Source organism: Sitodiplosis mosellana, unplaced genomic scaffold (assembly GCF_009176505.1).
Source record: "Sitodiplosis mosellana isolate CC-2019 unplaced genomic scaffold, AAFC_SMos_1.0 Smas_scaffold_1, whole genome shotgun sequence".
Lineage (NCBI taxonomy): Eukaryota > Metazoa > Arthropoda > Insecta > Diptera > Cecidomyiidae > Sitodiplosis > Sitodiplosis mosellana.
The window spans coordinates 11662884-11688556 of NW_022595244.1; the positions used below are offsets into that span (position 1 = coordinate 11662884).

General features: G+C 36.9%; 3 protein-coding genes across 17 annotated transcripts in view; 1 reads left to right on the top strand and 2 right to left on the bottom strand.

Moving 5' to 3' along the window:
- Positions 1 to 7: 7 nt before the first annotated feature.
- On the bottom strand, positions 8 to 2816 carry LOC129572858 (bifunctional lysine-specific demethylase and histidyl-hydroxylase NO66). The gene is made up of 6 exons (XM_055452973.1): positions 2520 to 2816; positions 2011 to 2130; positions 1510 to 1945; positions 787 to 1439; positions 525 to 710; positions 8 to 457 (listed from the first exon to the last, which is right to left on the bottom strand). The coding sequence occupies exons 1-6, from the start codon at positions 2658 to 2660 to the stop codon at positions 266 to 268; spliced, it is 1728 nt and encodes a 575-aa protein (XP_055308948.1). The 5' UTR covers positions 2661 to 2816; the 3' UTR covers positions 8 to 265.
- A 253-nt stretch (positions 2817 to 3069) lies between these two features.
- Positions 3070 to 3716, top strand: LOC129572971 (39S ribosomal protein L33, mitochondrial). The gene is made up of 3 exons (XM_055453106.1): positions 3070 to 3230; positions 3388 to 3491; positions 3583 to 3716. The coding sequence occupies exons 1-3, from the start codon at positions 3190 to 3192 to the stop codon at positions 3633 to 3635; spliced, it is 198 nt and encodes a 65-aa protein (XP_055309081.1). The 5' UTR covers positions 3070 to 3189; the 3' UTR covers positions 3636 to 3716.
- A 387-nt stretch (positions 3717 to 4103) lies between these two features.
- The window catches only part of LOC129572875 (1-phosphatidylinositol 4,5-bisphosphate phosphodiesterase), a 30618-nt gene continuing 9048 nt past the window's right edge, over positions 4104 to 25673 (bottom strand). The window contains exons 1-13 of one of the 15 annotated variants that reach the window (XM_055453039.1): positions 24670 to 25006; positions 22982 to 23850; positions 22772 to 22895; positions 20331 to 20635; positions 17898 to 17957; positions 11464 to 11601; positions 11087 to 11166; positions 9399 to 9635; positions 8594 to 9230; positions 7363 to 8511; positions 6629 to 7267; positions 6451 to 6540; positions 4104 to 5912 (exon numbers count right to left, since the gene is read on the bottom strand). In XM_055453039.1, the coding sequence (XP_055309014.1) occupies positions 5844 to 5912; positions 6451 to 6540; positions 6629 to 7267; positions 7363 to 8511; positions 8594 to 9230; positions 9399 to 9635; positions 11087 to 11166; positions 11464 to 11601; positions 17898 to 17957; positions 20331 to 20501 (3270 nt within the window). In that variant the 5' untranslated portion in view covers positions 20502 to 20635; positions 22772 to 22895; positions 22982 to 23850; positions 24670 to 25006 and the 3' untranslated portion in view covers positions 4104 to 5843. The other 14 variants (XM_055453007.1, XM_055453004.1, XM_055452998.1 and 11 more) reach the window with 14 other exon arrangements.

Genomic DNA, 25673 nt, shown 5'->3' on the forward strand with positions numbered 1-25673 from the left:
GTTTGAGTTTTTTCTTTGTTGTTGAATTTGATTTATTTTCAGTTTTCACAGGGAAAAAATAATAATGTCTATCTTAATATTATGTATTTAAAAATGGTGGAAATCTCTAGGGATCTCGTAAAACGATAAGAATTTATGTTCAACATGACGATAGAAATATATTTAACTGATTTGAAAATCAAAAGTCTTATGATCAAATTTTGAATATTCTAATTTCGTATTAACACCAGGAATATTTCAGAATATTTACTTGGTCGATAGACGTTTACTCTAGCGGCTTCTTTGTCATCAACAAACCACGATCCCATAAGTCCAACACCACCGTCTCTGCTTCCTCAATATTATCCGACAAACTGTGAATCGGTGTGTATTTCGGATATTCTTGGATCAACTTCTTGATACACATGACGGTCGCTTCTTCGACTTCGATGTAGTTCAGATCGCTTCCGTGATATTCCTTTCAATTGCAATTTTTTTTAAATTAATCTTGATAATTCGAACAAAAGCGCTTTTTAATCACAAACCTTTGAATTGTCAGCGTAGTAGTATAAGTGATAGGCATTATCGACTTTCACCAATCGAACAATGTGTGCGCGTAGCAATCGAACTTCGGTGCCTTCGTCCATCGAGGGCATTTCAATTTTACCATTGTTATGCAACAACGGCGCCGTTCCGAATGTCGTGCGTACTTTTTCTGCGGTGTTCAATACCTGAATTCAATTGGAAAACAAAAGATTGTTAAAAGTGTTCCCTTTACTTGCAATAAATCAAAATAGCTATAAATACCGGTGGAAGAGCATCGTGTTGGAATTTGACGGCCATTTTGTCTACGGCGGCATCAAAATCCAAATGATTCACCAACCGATTAAACATGTGAGTCAGAACGTTTTTCATGGCTTCACGGCGTTCGCTCGAGTCACATCCCGAATAAGTTTCACCAAACTCATTCCAAATATCAACTGGTACACCACGACGAAAGGCGATATCTGTATCGATGGCATTTTTCAGCGCTTGCTTCGTCAATTCATCAAACAGTTCGGCATACGAATTCTTCTGGTAAACACTCAATGTGATGTGCAGTGAATGGCAATTGGGTACCGTTTTTGCTTGATGAATCCAGCCGCGTGGGAAGTAGAGCATGTCACCTGGTGTTAAAATGATCGGCTGACAAGCTGGTTCACCAATTTCGTTTTGTTCAAAATTGCCAGACGATTCCCGTGGCAATTTCTCGTTTTCACTGCGTGGCGGATACAGTGTCCACTCCTTCTTCCCTTCGATTTGCAACACAAATGCTTCGATATCATCATAGTGTGGTGCAAATCCTTGGCTGTTCGGCGGCGTCAGATACACATTTGCACCGACGAGGCAGTGAAAATATTCCTGCAATGTCGCGCAGTAATTGTGCAATGGGCCTATGAACGTTTGTGGATTGATCAAACCTGTTGAATATCCAAAATTATGACTTTTGAATGAAGCAAAACCTCTCAATTAAAATGTGAATTTACTTACGAACACTGCAACCATTTTGATAGAATTCCCACACGGCACCGGGCAAGGCACGTCCATCGGGGTTGTGAGTTTCACGGATACCATTTTCATATGACGTGATGTCAAGATTTTTTGTGAACTCAACTATGTTGTTGCGGAGCATTTCATCGATTGTTCTTGTTGACACCTTCAAATTGTCATAGTGTTCATTGTTTCTGCGTGTAATGTGCAGTGGCCGCTTTTCCCAATGTTCCTTCATGAACTTTTTGATATCCATATTATCCGGAGCATGTAGAATATGAGCAAACGCATCTTGTCCTTTTGCAACGCTCGACAAATTCACATTGCTGTTCGATAGTGATGGTGATGCAAAGGCTGACCCGTTTTGCTGCATGGTCACACCGATCGGTTGACTTTGTGTCGTCTTTTTTTTCTTAGCTGCGATGGACGATGCCGCCTATGATCAAACCAATATAAACATTTGTTTCTACATTTCGAAACGCATGGCTGTCGACTACTTACGGTTCCTTTCACAGCGGCCACACTTGATGTTACTGCCGATGTTTTTGATGCTTTCGATGCTGTTGCTTGCGGTTGTGGTTGTGCGTGTGCTTGTACACCAGAGTTTTCCGTTAGCTTACGCTAAAAATTGTTTAAAATATTTTTATTTCAAAATGTGTTGAAAAAAAAAACGGAATAAATCTACAAATTAAATGTTAATTCATGACGTTCAAGACATTGTACAATGGAACCGACGCAATTATGTTGCTATTTCATTCCAAGAACTGTTGCTTACTGTGTCTGCTTCTCTCTCTTACTTTATAAGTGCTAGTAAGTGAATGCTATGCAGCACAACGGTATAAACAAACAACACGAGTCTGGCTTTCAAACACAGGCATAAACACGAAAAAACACGAGTCCAGAGTTTGTGTATGACTTTGGCGTACAAACGATTGTCATTAAATGTACCGTCTTTTTTTTAAATTTAATTTCGTCTTTTCTATACATTTTCAATACAAAATATTCCTTACCTTCTTCTGTGGTTCTACAGTTGGTTGCTGAACGTAGCCTTTTTTCTGCTTATTTGCTTTGGGCGATTTATTCGTTGCAACTTTTTTCGCTGCACCACCGTTTTGATTCTGATACGCGGCAAATGCCGAAACTTCTTCCATTTTATCCTCACACTTTGTTTATAAATGACGAACAAAAATCGAAATAATTCCGAGCAACAAATCGGACAGCGCTTATTATTCACGTGTTCGTCGTACACCAACTTCAAAACATTCGCCGAATGTGTGCTACAATAATAAAACGCATTTCTGTCAACTGACTTTTTTTATCACCAGATGGCAGTACTACACAGATGTATGATTTCAAATGGAAGATTATTCTTTTTTTTAAAGAAGTTGCTATTTTATTATCCCAAGCGAAAATGTATGAAGGTGAGTTCTTCAAAAAAAAATTCTCCTTCGAAAGAAAATCCACTCTACAACGAAAAACGACATCAAAATATTTTACTGTCCCAAACTGTTTACGACGTGAATGCATTGCATCTGACATTCGCCTTTGACAGATAGAATTTCTTTACTCAGCACTCACTGTCAAGTCAAATATAGGTTATTTTGGAAGCACAACAGAATTTGTAGAATAAAAAACTAGATTTTTTTTTAGAGAAAATTTTGATGATTCAGCGAGAACAAGATGTTTCTGACCAACGTTTTAATGAGGAAGGCGAAAGCCAAGTAAGTGAATGAAGTGTGGATTTTTAGATTGACGAAATTTCATCATCATCTGTGGGTCCCGTGTGTTAAATCACTGTGTTTGAGTTGAACATTGATTTCTATGATTTTATTTTGCACATTTTGTTAATTTCACCCATTCATTCCCATCGATCAACAGGAGCATTCTAGTTTTGATGGAGAGTGCGGTCAGCGGCCATCAATTCTTGCAAATCCGGGAAAGATTAGCCGATAAACTGGAGACAATTCGATTCGATCCATACAGTGAGTATAAAACATAAATAAAACAGCACAACAACGTCACCGCCTATTGTAAAAATAATAATTTCAATCAAACGTTTTCTTGTTTTTCCAGTTCAAAAGCCAAGTGTTTACCGTGAGCGCAGAAAAGTCAAAAGTATCCGTTAAATTCCAATGGAATCGATTAGCATTTATTACCTCACAAATGTAGTTAAAGTCCAGTTAATGAAATAAATCAAGAAAAACAGACGTTGATGTTTTTTTTCTAGTTTCAATGAAGGAAACTACGATTACTATAATGATTGAAGGCTGCAGGTGCAAATCGGACTAAGATTGCTCTGTTATTTGGTGATCTGAACAAATTCTTGATTTAATGATACCAGCAATGATCACGCGATTCCGTACTGCTATTCTATTTCGAAAATCATGCTTTGGTGCACCTTGCATCATAGAATAACATTCACTCGAAACATCTCAAAATTGATTCAATTTCAAGTTTAACAAAATGGAATAACTTACAAACCTGTCCATAAATTATCAACCAAGCATCAGAAACAATTAAGATGCCAAGTGTTGACGTAATCAATCTGGTCATTTATGAAAGAGAATCAGAAGTGTAAATAAACCCCCATTCGGTAATTGTGATTGAATGCAAACTTTATTTCGTTTAAATTTCAAACAATATCATTTTTGGCTGCTTAAATCATTTGAATTATCAACATTCATACGTGTCATAAATGGCTTACTAAATCTCGACTAGTTTGAATCCTGTTATTGGTTTAGGTTTTCCTTTCAAATAATTGTAATGGTAATGAGATTCTATAGCGATACATATCAACTATATAATATAGAATCGAATAAATCTGAATAAATATAATATTTCTCTTTTTTTGTAATAGTTTCGTTGGAGTTTTGTTCAACAAGACGGTACCATTGGTCTGAATTATTCTTAATAGTATTATTATTATTTTGCAAAGAAATGGAAAGTTATTCTTCAAAAGGCTTAATTTGAATTGAATTGAAAAATTTCAAATAAAAAGACCAACAATAAGTTTGAATTAAGAAAAATCCTTTAATATTTCTAAGACGCAAACCATGTTCGGAATGGATAAGGACGAATGAATGTTTTTTTTGGTTGCAGCAATTTTCCCGTTGTGTTCTCCAGTGAATGTCATTCAGTGCCATCTGGGTGTGATTTTGTTAAATGAAAGAAGAAAAATTCTTCGTAGTCGATTCAAATCCTGAATAAGTGCATAATTTGGCTTCGCTGCACGGAAAATGTGGTTGTTGTCACGAATCCACGCTACGAAAATATCCTTTTTTTCCATATTTACGGATATCTCGTACGGGTGGGTTCGTATGGCAAAATTGGATGGGACTACTTAAATGGTAAATGGTTCTTAATTTTTAAAGATCGAATTTTCAAATATATCTGGCTATAGTTGCACAAAATGGGCTATGTTAATAATATACAACATCTCTGATGTTAATAACGCCCTGTTTAGCGCACCCAATCGAAAAGAAAAAATCCAGGCGACCAACAAATGTTTTTTTTGTTTCGAAAAAAATAAATAAACAGTATTGTTTTAGAATCTTCCGATTTTTCTTGGTACGCGAAACAGGGCGTTATTAACATCGGAGATGTTAATAATATATTATTAACTGTGCAACTATATATCTGGCTACAAAAATTACGTTAGTGTTTTTCTCTGGGTTTCTCCCACATCTCACGAATAAAAAATGGAACGGAAGAGAAAAACCAACTGAAAATCGAAAATAACATCGAAATTGATTGGATCAGCGTGGATTGCTGTGAGGCACAAATCGAATCGAGTTTCGGGTGAGAAATTGAAAGCTGACTTAAGTGATACATAGCGAGTGATTTTTACTGTTGTTCTTGTTGACTTGTTTGTTTTGTTTTCATCATGATTACATATCAACTCAGGAGACTTATTGTTATTTTTGATTTCAATCAACAAGTTTTTTTGATTTCAAAGCGAACAACGGTCTTGACTAAATCTCAATCAATTCAACTCGGCTTTCTTTAAACTCCCTCTCTCTCTCTCTTTCTATAGATATTCGGACCTTTTGTATATCACTACATGCTATAATCTCAATCTACGAATTCCCGCAATTGTTTTTGTTGTTGTTGTTGTTTTTCTGCTTCTTCTAAACTATACACAAATAGAATTTATGCTTTTTTTTAATAAATAGAGTCATACTTAACTTGGTCTGGTAATTTTTGCTAGACTTTTGTAAATGTTCTTTGTTGTTGTTGTTTTCTTCTTTTTTTTGTTCAGTGTTAATAATAAATAAATAATGTGTTTTTAGTTGTTGTTCATTTTGTTTGCTTTGATCGGCATTGTTTTAGGCAATTTAGGCATAAAATTCTCGTTTTGTGGTCATATTGTATTCTTCCTCTTCGACCTTATACATTTCCAAGAGCTAGAATCCAGCGGCGATGGCAGCAAAGCACGCAAGAAGAAAAGAAAATAATCAATTTTAATCGTCCTTGATTCGGTTGATTTTTTTCAAAAAAACAATGGGCATACACGACAACATTTCACTATGACAAAAAGAAATAAAAACAACCACATCGAATGACTAATTTCACTTAAACCAATGCATGCACTAAATTGCTCCAGCCAAATGATATCGGTCAAGTGGAATCAACGGAATAATAAAGCAAATAGTTAAATGAAATCAACAATTACTATAATTTATTTTTTTCCCGTTCGGATTGTTTGTGTGTGTGTGTTTTGTATGAGAGAAAAACAAAAAAAGGAGAAGAAAAACATAATTAACCGAATTAAATGATAACAAATTAAAGCTACGGGTGAAAGAAATTAAATTCAGGCACAGCGGCTTCTGTGGAGACAATGTATATGGGTCTAACTATTACAACTTAGAAGTGGCTAGGCTATAAAACAGTCTCAATGCTGGAAATTTGTGTAATAGCTGGGTACGGTGGTATTCGCAATACCTTTTGAACATCCTTTTGCAATTCCTCCCCTTGCTTGTCATGACTCACACGCAGCTTCTCTTTTTCGCGCGCCTGCTTGATTTGGGCATTCTGAAAGTGCGAAAAACAACAAAGAATATTGCCATTGAAATCATTTAGTGTTTTGGGCAAAATTCGATTCTAAATCAAATTCAAATACCTTCTTCTCATCCATGAATCGTTTAATGTTGTTTTGCTTCTTTTCACGCAATCGTCGATCTTTTTCACCTTTTGTTTTGAGTGTTTTATCATTTAACACTTCTTTGGCAGTTTCGACGGAAATTTTGGCCTGCTGAGAGTTCAGATTCTTATTATCACGTTCATGTTTCGCTTCGAGCTGTTTGATTTGAGCCGCCTGTGTGGTTTCCATTAATCCTTTGAGAATGTCCTGTTGATCTTGAACTTGCTTCTTCAGCATTTCCCATTCCTCTTTCTTATGCTTTTCACACATTTCACTCCATGCGCTCGTTTGATCGGTTATCACTTTGCGTATATTTTGATCGGCTTTGATTTCATCTTTGCTTTTGCCCTTGATCAATTTCTCGATGCTTGCATTCTGCGTTTTTTGCAATGATGCCCGCTCTTTGAGATGCTTCTTTTTCAATGTTTCCAATTCTTTGGCTTGTTTTTTGGCAATTTTCTGAAAACCTTTCTCCTGACGCAACGTTTCCAATGTGATTGGATCGAATACGATGGGCGGTTCTTCAATTCGCTTTTCTTCTTTCTTTTCCATTTTCGATGCATCACCACTGCCGCCCGTCTCTTCGATGCCGAGTGCTTTCATGTTGTCTTGTCGCTCCTAGAATAGGAAAGTGGAACATTGGAATGGATAATCGGGCAGAATGACTGATAAACGCATGGAAAAAGAACAGGAAAAAAATGACTTTCACTTACCTTAGCCGCGCCCATAAAACCACGTGGATCACTCAATGCATCCATGAAATCTTCAAAACCATCGGGTACATAGATTTTCAATTCAATGTTACAGAACAGCATGGGAAGTGACATTGGAAAATTGGCTTCTGTACGCAATGAAATGTGCCGGTAGCCACCTTGCAAACCATCCAGGGGCAAGATTCGTTGGCCGAGCAATTTTCCATTTTCATCATAGACACCCAAACGTAACACCGCCAAGTCCGGCAATACGACTTTACGAAACAGGAACGGTTCTTCATTGTAAACGGGATTCAAACCGTTTGCTGGCACCAAACGCGTACGAAACTCTTTTCGCACGGTATCAGATGGCAAACCATACATATCCACTTCGACGTAGGTGCCAACTTTTTTATCGGACAAGAATTGACCGGCAATGACTTGAACACCGCACGATGCGGCAATCACACCATCGACTGGAGCATCGGCAAATGGATCGAAATCTTTATCGGCACGTCGCATAAAATCTGGCTTCAACAAATAACCAGTGCTTCCATTGTATTCGAATTTTCCTTGATTCAATTGCATGGGCAAATCGGACGATTGAAAATTCAATGAGACCATTTGACAGCCAGCATTCCAAAACACTTGAGGCATGTAGTTGGACGAATCGGCACGCGTTCCTTTCGGATAAATTCGAGACATTTGGCGTTTGTTGTAGTTGACAAAGTCAATGGCTTGCTGCTTCAACAAATTCATGCCCGCCGTTTCGGAGAACGATGACATATTGTGATGAATGTTCTTTTCTTCAGACGAACTGAATGTTTGGAATTTGATTGGCTGCGCGTAGTTGATCATGGATGAAAGCCATGGATGCACATTGGTCGTCGATCCTGTGTAATTGATTGGAATTTCGATTCCTTCGCCACCATCTTGTGATGCACCCGGCAATCCGGCGGCCACTGGCGTTGCAGCTTCTTCGGATAGCTTTTTATCCAGCGTTGGAACGGCGCTTGCATCTTCTGTTGGCTCCTCATTATCCAATGCTAATTGACCTTGCTGGAACAATTCCAATTCGATTTTCTCCACTTCGGGCTTAAGTCTTTTGTTTTTGATCAAAATCTTTCGTTTCAACAATGATGGCGGTGGTAATGGCGCACCTGGTTCCAACTGAAAATTTAATTTAAAAAAAAAACGATTATGGTGAGAAACGAAAATGTTAAAATGACATAATAAAAAATTGAACACATACTGGATAATCTGGTAACGGTTCCTTTAACAATAGATCACCAAAAATTTCATCACAGTATTTAGCTAATTTATATTGTTGGGCACGAGAACAGTGATTCTCGAACGATAGAATGACTGGATAGTCGGATGTGACGAATGCACAGTCTCGAATCGCATAAATGACATCTCTGAATAGAATATCGGTGCACATGGCCATGCCGTGAGTGATGATGGGCTCTTCATCTTCACCTTTACCATCCCAGCAATCGAGCTCGACACAACGGCAACCGGCCAACAATGTTTGACGATACATTTCAACCGAACTTTTACCACCAAATTGACGACCCGACAAATACGTATTGTGAGATGAATTGATGTAGTAATGCGAAAGCGGTTGATCCATGTCCATGTATAAATCCAATCGATCCAAAAATACGGGCGCATTTTCGTCGGACATTAAATAGCGTACGAAACCATCTTTTGACAAGACTCCATTAGTACGCGACTCCTCATCCTGTTCGTACGTTGTAATAATCTCTTGAGCACGTTTCTCATCGTACAATGGATACAAGATCTCGTTCAATCGCGGGTCACGTTGTTTCTCATTCAAAAAATTAATGAACTGGTCTATATTGATGGATTCAGCTTTGCCTTGTGTTCTATAATTTTGTTAGGTGAAAGTGAGAGGGATAGGGAGAAAGAGAGAAAAAAAGCGCAAACATAGTGAAAATGAAAGTCATTCAAACTGATCTTGAACCTTGAGAGGAATAATTAAAGCTTTCGAAAGAGGATGGGGGAAAATAAGAAGCAGCAGCAGTAGCACTTACATCGACCGGAATAGTTCTTCGATATCGTTTCGAGGGCAAATCTTGTGGTAGAGTGCATAAAACTTGTCGAATGTGAAATCAGCTTTATCCATCGTGTCATTTTTGCCGGATGGCAAACCAAGATCCGACAAACATTGATACACCATTTTCTCCGTTTTGCCAGACGCAAATGTTCGAGCCACCACTTTCACTGGTACACGTCCTCTTGCGTCAACCAAAAAACCCAATCGCATCCAACTGTCAAGCGAAAGAAAATTGAACGGGGTAAAATTAATTTCGATTTTGTGGCTCAAATCCAATTATTTTCAATGTTCGAAGCAACACACACACATATCTAGCGCAATTGCCGTTTGAATAATTTGTGCTCATACGAAATCTACATTCTATTCTCTATTTTGCAGGCACATTTTGTACACAACCATTGTTGTTGGTTTTTGCAGCAAAATGAAAAGGCGGTATGGTAAAATGGAGTGAGAGCGTGTGGTGAGATGTGAAAAGTGGTATATATGGCATATCAACATCGAAAAGTGTCTAGTTTTCAATTTGCAAGTGACAAATGAGACGATATGTAAATGATTTGCTGCGTGCATACATTAAAATTGGAAAAAGCCGTGTGCGATGAGGAAAAAGGAGGAGCATAAAGATTCAAGCAAAAGATGATGATGATAGCATTTCTCATTCTCAAGTACAACATAAATCATTCAATTTGATGCTATTAACAAGCGACTTGCCACTCTGAAAATTAAAAGCGGGAAAATGCGATTTCCATGAAACTTCAACAACAAAAACAACAGCAGCAGCAGCAGCAGCGGCAACAACAACGAATGCTTATCATGTTTGACGACGAGCAGAACAAACGTTGCGGAACGGATTGATAAATTTGTAAAATGATTATGTGCGGTACTTTTGAATTAATTCCGTATGGCCTGTGACATAATGTTTACTAAGAAATTTTGCTAATTTTCCTACTACTCTTGTATAGTGGGTATGTGTATGTCTCTCTGTCTCTTTCTATGAGTATGGAAAATACCGCTGGCAAAATACCAATTTACTGAATTTTTGATAAACCGCTCCAATTGTGTGTGTACTAGTACTTACTGCTTCATTAAATTCGTTCGAATGCAAACATTGTTGATTTTATTGTTATGTGTTATGGCACGAAGGCCCTGCTGCCAAGTCTAATTAAACGTGAATGAAAATTAAAATAGTGTTTCTCTTATTCGTGCACGGTGAAAATATTCGCTTGAATCACACGAATCGACATGAAAAAAAAATGTACATAAAACAGCCCCCCCAAAAAAAAACCAAATCCAAATCTTTTGTTCTTTCCCAAGCCAATTCTGGCTTTTCATTCGTGAATGAAATGTGTTCATGAACAATGACGTTAATTGAATTACACGGATGAATTCACCGAGGTGAAGAGTTAACCATCAAAAATGCCAATTAGTTATCGAGAGAAAAAAAATCATATCAAATACTCATTAGTAAAATGTGAAAGGCATGCATATGTTAATTACATTGATATAGATATTTGTATAGAAAACAGAAATCACACATAATTAATATGAAAAAAAAGAAACAGACACGAACAAAACCACAAGTGAACCAAAACAAAACGGAAACCATGCATTAGTCAGTTGATGCCGTCGTGGTGTTCGTCGTCACAAAAACTGGACGCATTAACTTACTGCTTAAAAATACATGTCATCGGACAAATATTATTTGCTTTCACGTTGTGTGTGATTTTTCGCAGGCCATCAACCCAAATCTGTCGATTAGATACGATTAAAGTTTAGTTTTGGTTTTAAATTATAATTGATTATTTTTCGGTTGGTTTAAATAAGGAGAATTGTAGTTTGTTTAAATGTTGAAAACCCAAAACGAAGATGAAATTCATCGGAGTTATTAGATTTTTGGTTACAAAAAAAAAAACTTCAATTTTAAATGGTTTTTTCTTCAGTAGCCTCTAGGGCAGTGTTGCAAATCACCCAAGAAGATTAAATTATTGAAATTTTAATGGAAAAAATATATATCATGAAATCCAAAAATGGTTCACACTACTAACCTTTGCTGTTTCTGCATCCGGGCAGACAATGTGTTGATAATTCACATTGATGTAATCGGTACCCGAGCATATGGTCAACGATCTTTCGTCCAGTTTTTCACCATACTTGTTCCACAGCTTATCCTGCAGTTTCATATCCTAAAATGAAAAAAAAGGTCCAAATCAATCACATAAACTCGCATTTTTTCAGTATTTCAGTATTTCAGTAATAATCTGTTCTCACAACGTTTGCACACTAATTGGGCTGTGTCAAAATTTGGTGTAGGTAATTGCAAAATTATCATAAGCAGTGATTTATTCGACGATTATTGGATTTAAAAATATTTGTACCGTCTGAAGTAATTAAATTGAAATATGATGAACAGATTCCAGATTTAAAGCCAATTTTGCTCTTTAGATTTTGATTTAAGTACTTCAGACGGTATAAATATTTTTCAGATGGTGCTTTCGTTCCCGCTATAGAATTTTCAAGGTAAAACTACACCATGGGTTGAGAATCAGATCATCATGATTACATATTCAGCTTAATAAGATGATTATTATTCTGGTATTACGTTTCCTTTAGACAAAAATATTTATGTCCGAAAATTGAATTCACGCCTAAGATGATTTTTTAAAAAATTGACCCACGTCTGACGCCCAGAGTGTAATTTTCAATATACTGCAAAATAACAGATTCGGAATATTTTGTTCTTTAAATTTTTTATTGAGTAGCATTAAGAAAGGTTCTCATCATTGAATCCCATTAAATCAGAAAGGAGATAAAGATTCGTTGCCAATTATCAAACAATCGAAAAATCAAATCATTTGAATAGATGCGATTCGAACGTGTATGCAACGCGTCTGCTGAAATGATTGAAGACAGGTTTTCCGTGTCAGGCAGATACAACGTGATTCAGCATCACAATGGTTGCGAATCGCCAGATCGAAAAATTAATTTATGTGGCAGTAATTTTCGAGTGATGAACATGTTTAGATTCCTATCATTATTTTAGAATAAACGAAAATTATTCCCACGATTGCGCATGAAAATGTTGTGATTTTAATTGCATTCAGTAAATCAAATCGTTATTATCTTCCTTTAAAACGAAAATTGCCCAATTCAATTATGTTCTTGATCAGTTGAAATTAATGCGGAATATGCGCTGCGAAGCTTTAAACCTCGAATACTCTCAGAACATTCGGAACGAATTTGAATTCGGTTTAAATACGATAATCAGTAAAAGCCACAAGCCACACACACACACACACAGCAAAGCAGCTACTATAATATTAAACATATTATTACGTAGGGTTACGCAAGTTTGTTCCATTTGTAACTGCTGATTGTTTCGTGCACTAATAACGCGAGCACTTCGCGTGGCAGTACGTGCCGTAATCAAACATTAAATAATTTCGTATTAATTATTGACTAGCAACAAACACGTAGATGCAATTCTAAAGCTCTGAATACAGAGCCCCATGGCAAATGAAAGAGAAAAAAAGAACATTTATTAAAAATAGCCTGAGCCGAGCTGAGTTGTGAATCAGTTATGAGTGGATTTAGCCAGTTTTCAATGTGATTCAGTTTTTCTATGGTGGTTCATTCATGTGAAAGCTCATCGCAAATATTCAACTATCATGATTATTCAAATATTCAAAGGGTTTCCCATCAAATTTTGGATCCTGCTTCAATTGTAATGAGTGGTGTGTGTAAACTTCCGTTAAGAATTCCCATCGAAGCCATTCGCATTGAACAACTAATGGTGAAAAAATAAAACTAGTTCAAACCGGAAATTAAATCGTAGTTTAATTGAAATGGAATGGGCGAGCTGGTGCTGAGATAGGTAGAAAAAGAGCGCCCACAAAATACCTCCTATTTTATGTATGCAAAACCTCAGATTGCAATTATATCCACCGGACATTCATCCATTCTGCGTGCAATTTTTCCTTTCATTCCGCAGTTCGAAAGAACGAAATGGATTCGTCATAGCACTGCATGAATAGAGAAAGAAAAATCTCTGCTATGCACGTCGCCATTCAATGAACGTATTAATTTAAAAATTTAAACATCTGCAAAATGGGTTACAGAATCGTACCGCAGAGAGCTGACTTCCTTCAGGCAGGATATTCCAATTAAATTATTCAAACAGAAGCTATTGTTATCCTTTACGTAGTCGCTTCCTCTATACACGCCGGACGGAGAAAGAGAGAAAGAGTGATTGAGCTTTTGTGCCCCTTGCGCGTGATTGTTCATCGTAACAAGTGAATTGCACGATTTCAAACTGAAAAAAAAACGAACGAGAAACCAATGCAAACAATTCTATCGTCAAAACAATGGTTGCATGGGCGATTTTAATAAAACTGTTCAATAGCGTGGACCAGTGCGGCGCTCAATTCAATCGCAATGCACAATGTATACGTGTGGTGATACTGCCGCGCAATTCGTACCACCGGTACTCAGTGAATTTTTCATTTAATTGAATGAAGATCGCTCGCAATATTAATTAAACATTCGCTTGTGGTTTTTAATTATTCTATTTTCTTTCAATATGGAATTCGAAATTCCATGTTGACGTGCTTAAATGAGGCGAACGTGTGATGCCGCCAGGCATTTCATTCAAAATTGCGGTCTATCATTGCCAATTTTTTTCTTTGCTGCAATCACAATCCTGATTGGTGTGCTTTAATCTGGATAAAAGGCAAAATTAAATTCATTTCATCATCGCATATCACTTTTCGCTAAAGTCGACTACGGTAAAGGTCACACATTCGTTGCTTCCAGTGTGCACTTATCGAATTTGGTGTGTGTGTGTGTGTATGTTTTTTTTATTATGTTATCGAAAATAAAAACTCGGGTTTTATTTGATTTTCGTTTCTGGGCTTGTCGTTTCGAAGATGTGCAGGAAAATTGTCGCCAATGTGATGGTGGTTCACTTGTCCATTTGTACTGAACGGGAATTGCTTCAATAATTTTATTGATTTGCCAATACGATAAAAAAAAATTTCTCATTGAACTCTCTTGCCTCACTTCGTTCGTTTGGTTTGGTTCAGTTTGTTCGTTCTTACGATGCTATTGAAAGTTTTCCGATTTTCTTTTGGATATTACCCAACCTGCACAAAATGGCTAAATGATTTGCCAGGCGAAATTTATCGATTAAGATTGATTCGTCGTATGGAATCCAAATGATAGCAACAACAAAAAAAAAGAACATTCACATTCACATTCACACATCGGAAAAGTACGAACAATCTGCCAAAGGCATAAAATGAATGGCTTTCTTTCGATTTTTATAGCCAAATGCTGATACATTGTGCGGTGATGTAATCTATTTGAAGGAATTTCGTTTTATTTAATATGACATCATAGTATCGCGTGCATATCACACAAGCACTTGGGCTCAAAGTGTGATTCAACCAATATAAAAACCATGAATTTCTCGTTCCTGCTCTTCTTCTTCTGCTTCTTCTTGTCTTCTTAATTTCGTCGCGTAGATGACACATTTGTTGCATGGAACCACTCGTTTAAAGAGTGGAAGAGAGAGAGAGAGAGAGAAAAACTATTTTCCGGGAGTTTACGAAAAGCGATTGGAATATTAAAACGGTTCGTATTTAATTTATCATTATTTCGAGACATGATGATGACAAAAAAAATGGCAGAACATATTTTCGCTACCGAATGGTTCAAGTGCACAAAAACACATCACCGGATGCGATAAAATTATAATGCTTAAGGTTAATCTCGTTGAATGGATGACTCGATATATACACGCGAAGACGACGGATGGACGACAGAAAAAAAAAGACACAAGACACGACGAAAATATGGAATGAATCACGAAGACAACGAGAGGTGCATAAAATGGCATAAACGCTTCGGAACAACATTTGTTTTCCGCTGATTGTCACACACAAACTTGGTAGAATTTGTTTTTTTTTTCTACTTGCTCGATTACAAGACGGCACTTGTCTTGGTCGGTTGTGGTTTTTCCACATACATTTTCATGATTTGTATGTGGAAAATGTGCACAATATGCAATTTTTCTCTTTTGCTCAAGGTTTTTATTTTTCTTTCCTGACATTTCTCAACCACAACCATTCAGTGCAGTGAGTACATAAACACCGACATGTTCCGATGCACATGTAACTAAGCTCAAGAAATTTAGAGGCTTGAGTAAATAAAATGAATGTGAAAATGCCTGGATACAACAAAAAGAAGAAAAAATATATATGTTAAAATCAGGTCAAATTTCCCTTTCGTTGCGGCCGTATTTTCACTTCAATTTTTCTCTACTTCGTCTTCTTCTGCTTTGCCATCGCCGTCGTCGTTCTCGTCACGATTGTATGCACCGATCCAGCAATACTTTATCGTGTATAGTATTCATGAAGAAATCGTATTTATTTTTATGGGCCGCTACTTCCCAAACAAGAGCAACTGAATTTCATCTTTTACTCACACCCTAGCTCCACTACCTCCATCTCATCCCACTCATCGAGAGTTGACTTTTTGTTGGACAATATTTCTGTTTTTCCTCATTTTCTCCTTTTCTTCAGTTATCGTTATTTTTCGCTTTATTTCAAGTGCTTCCCATTGCTCTTTCGTGCACTTGTGAGAAAGTGAGAACAAGACTGTGGGTCTAATTTGAAATACAAAAGGCACGAGCTTTCTGAAGCAAAATATGGAATCCAACAGAACAAAAGAAAAAATGAAAGAAAATAAATAAATCGAAAAGAAGTGTTGTAATCTAAACAGCCTGCACATATACATACAGTAAAGAAAAATTGTCCCTGTGTGAAAATTGCATAACAACGTCACAAGCAACGTTAAAAGATGCCTGGCAATGAAATGGAGGACTGATTAGAGTCAAACGAATCAACAAAAGTATGTGTAATATCTGTTATGGTCGATGAGATTTGCAGTTAGAAAATATGTCGTTGTATTCGAACCGTTTCATTATGTGAGGAAAATTGCCGATACCACAACGTCGACGGAACAATGGACCTTTTCAACTCAATGTGTATCGCAATAATATGCAATCACTCAAAGTCAAACGGGATTGCCAGTGGGAAACATGTTGTTGGCGTGGATGGGTTTTTTCCTCCCTCAATTTGATCCCAACCAGTTTATTTGGACCTATTGATATACTTTGCTCCCCGTTTCTTTCTTCGTTCTCATTTTTCCTCTCCATCCACTCTCATAACTGTGTAGGATAGGAATTTTCCACATTTTGATATTTCAATTCTTGTATTTCGTGCTTTTGTTATGTTATTCATCTCAAGGAAAGCGAAACCGTCGTTTATTTCTGTTCTCTTTCTTTTTTCGCGATTCCATAACGAGCTGCTATTCGATTCAATTGAATGGGAAGTTTCTTTTGTGAAAAGAAAAGAAAGAACAGCAATTTACTCAGAAATCGAGTGGTAAAATACAAACAACACCACCACCACCACTGCCACACAAACAAGTTCATTTCGAAGAGCTTAAAACCGCACAGAAAAAAGTTAACATCTCTTAGATGTTTTCTGCTCTTTTTTTTCGCTTTATCGCATTCTGTTGACTATGATTGATGTGGCCCGGTTATTTTTTCCACTGAAAATTCCTCGCACAAATCACGAGTTCATCATTCGCGCGAGATGCAAGCGTCTTTCTGTTCCGTGCGCGCAAACTTATAATTTTATTACATTCATTCATTTGTGTGTGTGTGTGTGTACGTTTCCATGTAGCGATAGGACGTGCGGCGTTGATGCGATAAACTCGAGCTTAAATGCATTGATGAGAACAAATTGCATAAATGTGTACAACATGCATTGCACTCGAAATGATAATCTCCATCTCTGTTTCTGCTCATTTATTGCAAGACCTTGTGCGCGCTTACACACATGACACGGCGAGTAGCCGTAGTGCGACATCGGCATGGGCAGCGGAACAATCACGCATAATTTGATTATCTTCAATTTACTTATTAAATTAGAAACATTAGAGCCCCGATGCAAAGTTGCACGATCAACCGAAGCGAGTGAAGTGAAAACAAAAATCTGCATTTCGAGCGGCTAAGCCTTGGTGTGTTCACCGTGGAATTCGATGTGAAATGAAAACACGAGTCAATTAGAAACGTGTTAAAAAGAGAATAATCGTAAAATCATACGCATTATGCAGACATACAAGGGTATAATTGAATTGTGTCCATGTGGAATATTCGCAGTCATTACGTCCACGTGGCTGTGATAAAATGGCTTACATATGTGTGACAAATGTTCAGTGGTGTGCTTTGGGAGAAGCAATGTATGGACAACTTTTATTTTTCTTGCCATTATTGTCACATTATTTAATGGACACAACACATTACACACACACGTAGCTGTAAATGGGTTCGTAAATGTGTAATTTAAAAGAACAAAATAGAGAGAAAAAAAAGAGAAAAAAAAGAGAATGAGAGATGGATGTGTATTGCACTTACCTTTGGAATTCCACCAGCCCGAATATCACTCACTTGACACAATTCGATAACATCTCCCTCCTTTGGCAGCAAATCGTAAAACCGCACCGCACCGCACCATCATATTCCGCCAGAAAACATTTACAAAGAGAAAAACATATATATTTCGTTGATGGAATTGAAAATTCACATGTAACGACCAAAAAATTATTACTTATACAAAGAGCTAGAGAGAAAGAGAGAGCGAAAAACAGCAACGAACGCAAATTAAACATTTCCGAATTTATCACGACAACTCCAACCGCGTTAGAGTTCAACCCAACACGGAATTCAAATTAGTCAAAATTAGAGCGGCCAGTCGTTGTGAAAACACGAAAAATGCTTTTTATTTTCGTTGAATGAAACAAGACAGAAAAAAAAAACAAATGGTGTAATCGTGGGGATACCGGTGTATATATTCATAAGGTTATTCATGGGGCTATTCATAAAGTTTCCTTTTATTTTTTGTTGAATCGTTTTAAATAGAATGATGTCACACAGGACATTTTACGGTGGGGTTTCAATGCAAAACAATGGGCTATTGCGGAAAACCGTACAAGTTTTATTAGTTCGAAAGGAACATGAACCGTCATCAAACTCAAACAAAATGAACACCCTGAACAAATTGAGCTTATTGTTATATACACATGGCCAATTAAATCGGCGCGTTTCAAACTGTGTTGTTATTGATTTGTTTCGATGATATCCATGGCATGAGTCTTATTCGAATTGGTATTTTTTATTAAATCCATGTAAAATATTCTATTTTCGAACAGGGAAAATTCAACACGAAACTGGACAAAAGCCATTTTATGCTCTGTTAGTGATTTGTAGTTATTTCGTTGTGAAACTCATAAATAATCGACCGAAATGTATGTGCGGTTGACGAAAAATGCAATTAAAAGACAACTAAGAGAGAGGAAAGCCGAAAGTCACTGACACTTTTGTATTCGAAAACCAAGGAAAAAAAATGTTAGCGTCATGAAAATCATGAAACTTGAACATTGAATACGAAAGTGAAGCCATGTTTTTTCGATTTATTTTTTAATTTATTTCGGGTGATTGTTGTATTTCTGATACATTCGACTATTCTCGTATCGAAGAATATTCGAATGTATCCAAAAATATTCCATCGATTTAATTATTGTGAGGAAAATGCGTTTTCAATACACGAGCTCCACACGTTTGCCGCTGCTATTTATCGTGTCTGACTCTGTTTTTCCGTTTCGGAACGGATTTCTCGAATTTTTCTACAAACAGTGTGTGACGAGTGTTTGTTGTTGCACGATGCTAGTTGTGGTGGAACATTCTAGCACGCTCCTTCTTTCTTATTCATATCGTCGCTAAATTTAGACACACTTAAGAAAATATGTGCGAAAAAATGTTTTAGTGTTCACCGTCATGCTTATCACCCAAGAAACAAAAAAAAATTTGAATTCATTTTTTGAGATAAAATTGTGAAAACACCGAGGAAGAAGAGAGGAGAAAAAAAACACGATTTCCACGAATTCATGCAAAATTAAGTGTAATTCTTTTTTCAGAGCTGTTGATTTTTGCTTGAAGTAAACAAAATTAACAAACACGATTCTCTAATCGAAATGGAAAAGTAAAGTTTGAGACAAGCAAATTGTCTCTACTTAAAAAGCCAAACAATACGAACGCAACTTTTTCTTCCTCATTGCTTTGCTTTGCTTTGCTTGCGTCACACAAGTTGTGTGTGTGTGTGTGTTTGAAAGAGAATTGAAGTAGAATAAAGAAAAGGAAAAAGTAAACGTAAATATCTCTTATTGTCTGAACAGGACCAGCAAGATAAAACAATGAGAAATGTACGTAAATTGTGTTGGATATCAGTGCTGTTGCTTCTTCTCAATTAATCGAAAACGAGCGAAAAAGCGCGCGCGCCCGCGCATTGTGTCCAACAAATCGGACTTGATGTAAAGTAAATTGTTTGTTTAACGTACCGTTAAAGTGTGTTAACTTCGATAAAGAAGTTTCTTTGTTTGAATTTTCTTCAGTATGTGTGTATGCTCTTACGATGAGGGCGAAAAAAAGCGGCACCGTTCGTTCATACGTTTGTAAATAAAATATTTACTCATTTAGCAATAGAGAATTTCGTAGCTCGAGGCAATAACGAACCGCCATTCACTTTCTCATTAGCAGTCAATTACTACGGCACCGATGTTTGGAAATAATCACAACGAAATATGCTCAGCCAAGCACAAAAAATAAAGAATGAGCACGAGAGAAAAAAAAGCCGTCCGTTAGAATGTGAACTACTTTAAACAAATCTTTGAATGATATTGCGCAACTGTCTATTCCAAGTATATATATACAATTGTGAGTGGTGCTGTTATTTCTCTCTTAATCTGTGATTTTGTTTTCTTTTTTCAAATGAAAAACATCAAATGATCTTACCCGTCCTTCGCTTTTCCAATAGATGAAAAATCCATACTCATCAACTTTGAATGTACAGGCTAATTCGAGATCGGTATTATCTTTCTCTTCAGTCCAACGATCGAAGACACATCCGGCCAACAGTGGCTCTGGCACTGGGATTTGCCAATTAAATTCAAACTTTTTGGTCATTTTCTTTTGTTTAACCCGACGAAGAAAATCCTTAACGAAATTTAATTTAAAACTCTAACAAAACAGATATATCACTGGTTTTACTGGATCGTATCTCTTTCTCTCTACTTGAATGCTGCTAAACGTTGTTCCGTCTGCAATAGAAAGAATGAACAGAAGCAAAAAAAAAACAAATGAAATTTAATTTCCGAATCGATTGAATTGTACCGTGAAACCGATCTATTTTTCTTTATTGTGAAACGAAAGTAAACACACCAAGAAACAAAAACAATGTTGCATCGCCAGAAGTTTGCAAGCGAATGCAAGGAATGTTCAAGATGTTTGTATTCTCGAATCATGATTGCATGATTTTATTATTGTTTGTGAGGCTTCTTTCAATTATACTTCCTCAGTCTCGCGCAATTTTCATCATTTTTTTTCTTTTTGTTCCAAACAAACAAACAAAAAATGTATTCCATTTTTCATCTTCATTTATCAACTAATTGGATCTGGAATTCGTTGTGTATAGAAGCAGAAAAAGTGGCGTGATATTCTGAATAAATTAACATGAAAACTTATAACATTTGAGAATATTTATTTCTACTGTTCAAAAAGTCTCATGCGAAGTATTACGAGCACGATCAAGTGAATCCGAACGCAACTCAATCAAGTTTGAACAGTTATTCAACGAAAACTGGGTTTACTAGGGTTTGAAAATCAAGCACTGAAAATTGATATAACCTATTTTTTGGGCGGCATTTTAGCTTCCTTTCATACAGTAAAAAACACAATCACCGCCCCCGCACAAACGAACGCTTTCGCAACAAATGTTAACATAGCTTTATTGATTGTCAATAAATTGACAAGTAAATAATTGGAGGTGTTGTACTATGAACTATAAAATAGGCAAATGAGCACAGTTTACTAACGCTACGATGATATGCGTTCGATTTCAATCTGATTTTTTTTGGGGTATAATTTTGTTGTTGTTTTTGTTTTTTTTTTATCGCGCCATTACAACGTGTTAAATTATGATATGGAATTAATGAAACTCAAATTGATTGACGAGCGTTCAGCTATTTATTAGCCAAATGATTAAACAAAAGTCCACATTCGAATGATGAATCGTTTAATGTTTTGGAATGATTCTCGTCAAACATGCACAACACGCAAATTCAGCGCTGGCGGCGGCGCTCGCATTCTCAATGAAATATCGGCCTATTTTTCGAGCTTCGCCGAGCTGTCTACCTTTTCGCACGCAAAACCGCGATGGATGTAGCGGCAAGCGTGGTCGTCCCTCTCTCGCTTGCGCGCGCGTCAGCAACATCATGTGATACGGATAAAAGGAAGAATATTCGATGATCAATCAAAGTGAATGAATAGAGCTCAAAAGAGAGAGAGGGAGAGAAAGAGAGCAATGAATAAAACTTATTGCCAAAGCTTTAGTGTATGTTTTGTGTTGACGGTTGTTGTGGTCTTTGCTGCGATGTCATTGGACCGAAATGAGGCAACACAAACATTGAAATATTCAAAACTGACAGCTTTCATACAATGACTCAACACAAAAACGCAACGATTGTTTCAAGGAAACACACTCACTTCGCCTGAAGCCGAATGAAGAAAATATCGAGAGTAAAAGATAATTTTCTCGTTTGTGTGTGCTGTGCGCGTACAACCATAATACGAAATGCGGTGTTTATCGCGTGGTGAACGAGAATGAAAAATGAATCGAATTCCAAGTGTGCGGGAGTTGGTTTGCGGTTGAAAATGTCTTTCGCACGACAATGCCACACAATGTAGCACGCCAGGCAAAGGTGTACTTCATTTTTTGGCCAAACAACGAATCAATCAAAATAACGAGCGAAGAAACAACAGGAAAACAAAAGCAAAATGAGTGATTAATTTACAACATCTATGATACAAAGAATGGCGTTGAGTTTAGATTTGTACACAAATAAATGCCAACCCTTCAGGCCGAACACAAACAATGTCGTCGATGAAATTATTGTTTCTTTCCTTTTCTATGGTTGTTGTTGTTGTTGTTGTTGTTCTATGGGATGCGCTTGATTTGTGAACATGGAGCAAATGGCAAATGTATTCGAGCGATCGGTGTATCGGATTCAAGTCTGTTTGACAAGTATCAAATATACGGAACTAAATAGCTCAGCAACAGTTCACTGGATCCATATAATTTCATCGATGTGCTGTTGTTTTTTCACAGCAACTATATACCCCAGACCGATATTGTCACACGTTCAAACAACAGATTTGCGGTTTTATTTTATCTCTACCTATTTATGCAGATATCGAGTCGATTACATGAATCACACGTTGTTCGCACAGGCATATCAGGGTATTTATATGATGTGTTGATTGTTCACCTGCACACGGTCGCTGCCGCTGCGGCGGCGTCAGCTTTTAGAGCCAGCAAAAATCACAAGACTAATGAATTAATGACGCGTTCTGTTGCTTATCGAAGCTCAACAGAAAAAAAAAATTACCTTATAGCTACTGCACTAGAATAGAGTATGATAGAGCATATACTATATATATACACATACGTGTGTATAATTCAGCAAAGCAATCAAGTGATAAAAAAGCACTAAGCGATTTTTATCATCGTCCGCCGTTGCCGCCAACAACAATTGTCTTCCTTCTTTGTCGTCGTCGTCGCCGTAGTCGTTCCTTCTAATACAGTATAGTAGTAACACGAGAATACTTTCTTGGTGAAACAAACCAGCCGTAGTATTTGTTTGGAGCGAACGCACAATGTGTATTGTTTCTTTTTCTCGTTCTATCTATGTTTTCATTATGAGCTCGAGCTTGCTGTGTTCGACCACTGCTGCTGGCTCGAGCTGTTTGTTTTTATTGTTTGCCTCTTTATATGGGATTATATCAGTTGAATAGCGGTTACGATGAGACTATGACAACGATGATATAGGCGAGAAAATACAAATCGGCCGTACGCTATTTTTCGCTAAATTTTTCTTTTTCGGAGAAGATTGGCGTTTCTCTGCGTCTTTTGTACACACGAAAATTATATTTAGGCGCATCTCTTTTCTCGCACTCTGACATCAATGACACTTCGCAACTGTTGTTGTGTATTAATATTCGGCACACAAGCACAAAATAATCGTCCATTTATTGCTATTATAGTGATTGGTTTTTATGCTCTCCGCTCACACTCTCTCTCTCTTTCGCTTTCGGTTTCTGCCACATTCATTATCCAATTCACTGATATTTATTGTCTCGATTTAATTTTCCCAATTGTTTGCCCGTTTTCTTTTTTGCATTTTAATTTGATCATAATTTTATTTTTTTTCTTTCGTTTTGTTTTGTTTTGTTTTGTTTGTTTTCAACCGAAATGTGTCTAAAAATATAAATGTGTTGTTTTACGTGTTTTTTTCTGTGTTTTATCGATTCATGCCATAAATAAATGAATGGGAGCGATTGCTACACACACATGGTTTTTTCAACCCACAGTCGAATTTTGAATCAAAATATTACGATAGTCGAATGATTTGAAGAGGCCATCAAACTTTTCGGTTTCAGATTAACCACGAAAAAAAAATAGAAGAAAAACAACAACATCGAACGCCAAATAGTTTTCAAAATGAGAAATTCACTGATGCAGAACATTCGCAAGATGCGAACAAGAAGGAGTCTCTATGTGTGTGTGTTTGTGGGAGAGAGAGAGAGAGAGAAATAGCGAGAAAAAAGTGCTTGTTCTTTGTTTTCAGTGCGCTATTATCACGCACAATGTCGATATGATAGTTTCACGTGACGATATTTTACGAACTTTGAGCGATGGACCAACTCTTTATTTTTCGGTTTGGTTAAGGAAGTGTCTATTTCGAAACTATTGAATCAAGTACTTGTTTAATACACGAAAAGCTTCTTCGGTTGAAAATCAACTTCAATTGGTTGAATTTGTCAGGCAATGTTCGTATTTGTAATGAATGAAAAAAAAGAAGAACTGACACGCAATCGACAAATAACAACATACGCGCACCGAAACACACTCTATCTACACCATATCTCCAGTATCAACACGGAAGAGTTTCATGGAAAGGATAATTTAAAACACACACACACCAAAAACGAACCAAACAAATGAAATTTGACAGAACAAAATAGATCTCGTTGCCAATGTTTTAGAAAAAAGTTAAATGAAAGCACTTTTTCTTGCATTTATTTTGCCACACAAGCAATTAATTCATGGTTTTATTTTTTTTTTCTCCCTGTGCTCTATAGGTGTGTGAATTTTTTTTTCTTTACTTCTTCTTTCACATCACTCGTTTGATTTATGCAGCGCGCACCAAAAATTGACTTCAGCATTAGAGCTCATCGACAAGAACACTGATGAGAGCCACCGACAAAACACGCACTCGATACGCCAATATCAAATTTATCATTTTCGCTTAGCGATGATGATAGACTGATGGGAACACGATACGAAATTGAAATGAAACGACAAACTGGCAACAGAAGCAGCAACAACAATCACACATCGACGTCGATTCAGAATTATTAAATTCTTTTACACTTCAGTTGGATAATTTGCACTCACTCGCGCCTCGCTCTATCTCTCTTTCACTCATTCACTCTCTTCACTTGCTTTCGACATCGGTGGTAGTATGCAATCAGTCGGTTTCGTTTTGCTTGTGTGTTTTACCGTTTTTTAAGTTTTCTTCTTCTTCTTCTCTGTCTCTCTCGCTCTCGCGTTCTCTCTCGGTTTCGTTTTGTTTTAACTAAGACAATCGCATGACACAACGCGCTTTCAAAGACATATGAGTCTGTGCCTTTACGTTGATTCTACGAGAATTTCGCACACATTCACTACTCGCACTGTACAACATAAATACTGATATACGACAAACACCGAACAATTATGCGCTACTTATCTCTCTCTCTCTCTTTATACGTTAGTCTTGGAGCGAGACCGAAAGTGAACACCACACAACGAGTATAACGAATGAGGAAAACGCAGAAAATAAGTTAGTCGAACAAATCTTGAATGCATATGGTGTTGAGACAGTGCACGACAGAGAAAGAGAGAGAGCACACAACACACAAACTCGCCGAATAAACAATATGTACGAATCAAACAAGATACTTTGCGCAAACGTAGCGAATAGAGAGTAAAACGGGAGTAAAACATAGAGAGAACGAACTACTACACAAAACCCATAC

What these genes read in the sequence shown, in the direction of transcription:
- LOC129572858 (XM_055452973.1), bottom strand. Translation starts at nt 2,660, where the DNA reads ATGGAAGAAGTTTCGGCATTTGCCGCGTATCAGAATCAAAACGGTGGT. An exon ending in CTGTAGAACCACAGAAGAAG is followed by an intron (nt 2,131 to 2,519) that starts GTAAGGAATATT and finishes AACAATTTTTAG; the next exon opens with CGTAAGCTAACGGAAAACTC. An exon ending in TGGCCGCTGTGAAAGGAACC is followed by an intron (nt 1,946 to 2,010) that starts GTAAGTAGTCGA and finishes GTTTGATCATAG; the next exon opens with GCGGCATCGTCCATCGCAGC.
- LOC129572971 (XM_055453106.1), top strand. Translation starts at nt 3,190, where the DNA reads ATGTTTCTGACCAACGTTTTAATGAGGAAGGCGAAAGCCAA. An exon ending in ATGAGGAAGGCGAAAGCCAA is followed by an intron (nt 3,231 to 3,387) that starts GTAAGTGAATGA and finishes ATCGATCAACAG; the next exon opens with GAGCATTCTAGTTTTGATGG. An exon ending in AATTCGATTCGATCCATACA is followed by an intron (nt 3,492 to 3,582) that starts GTGAGTATAAAA and finishes TTGTTTTTCCAG; the next exon opens with TTCAAAAGCCAAGTGTTTAC.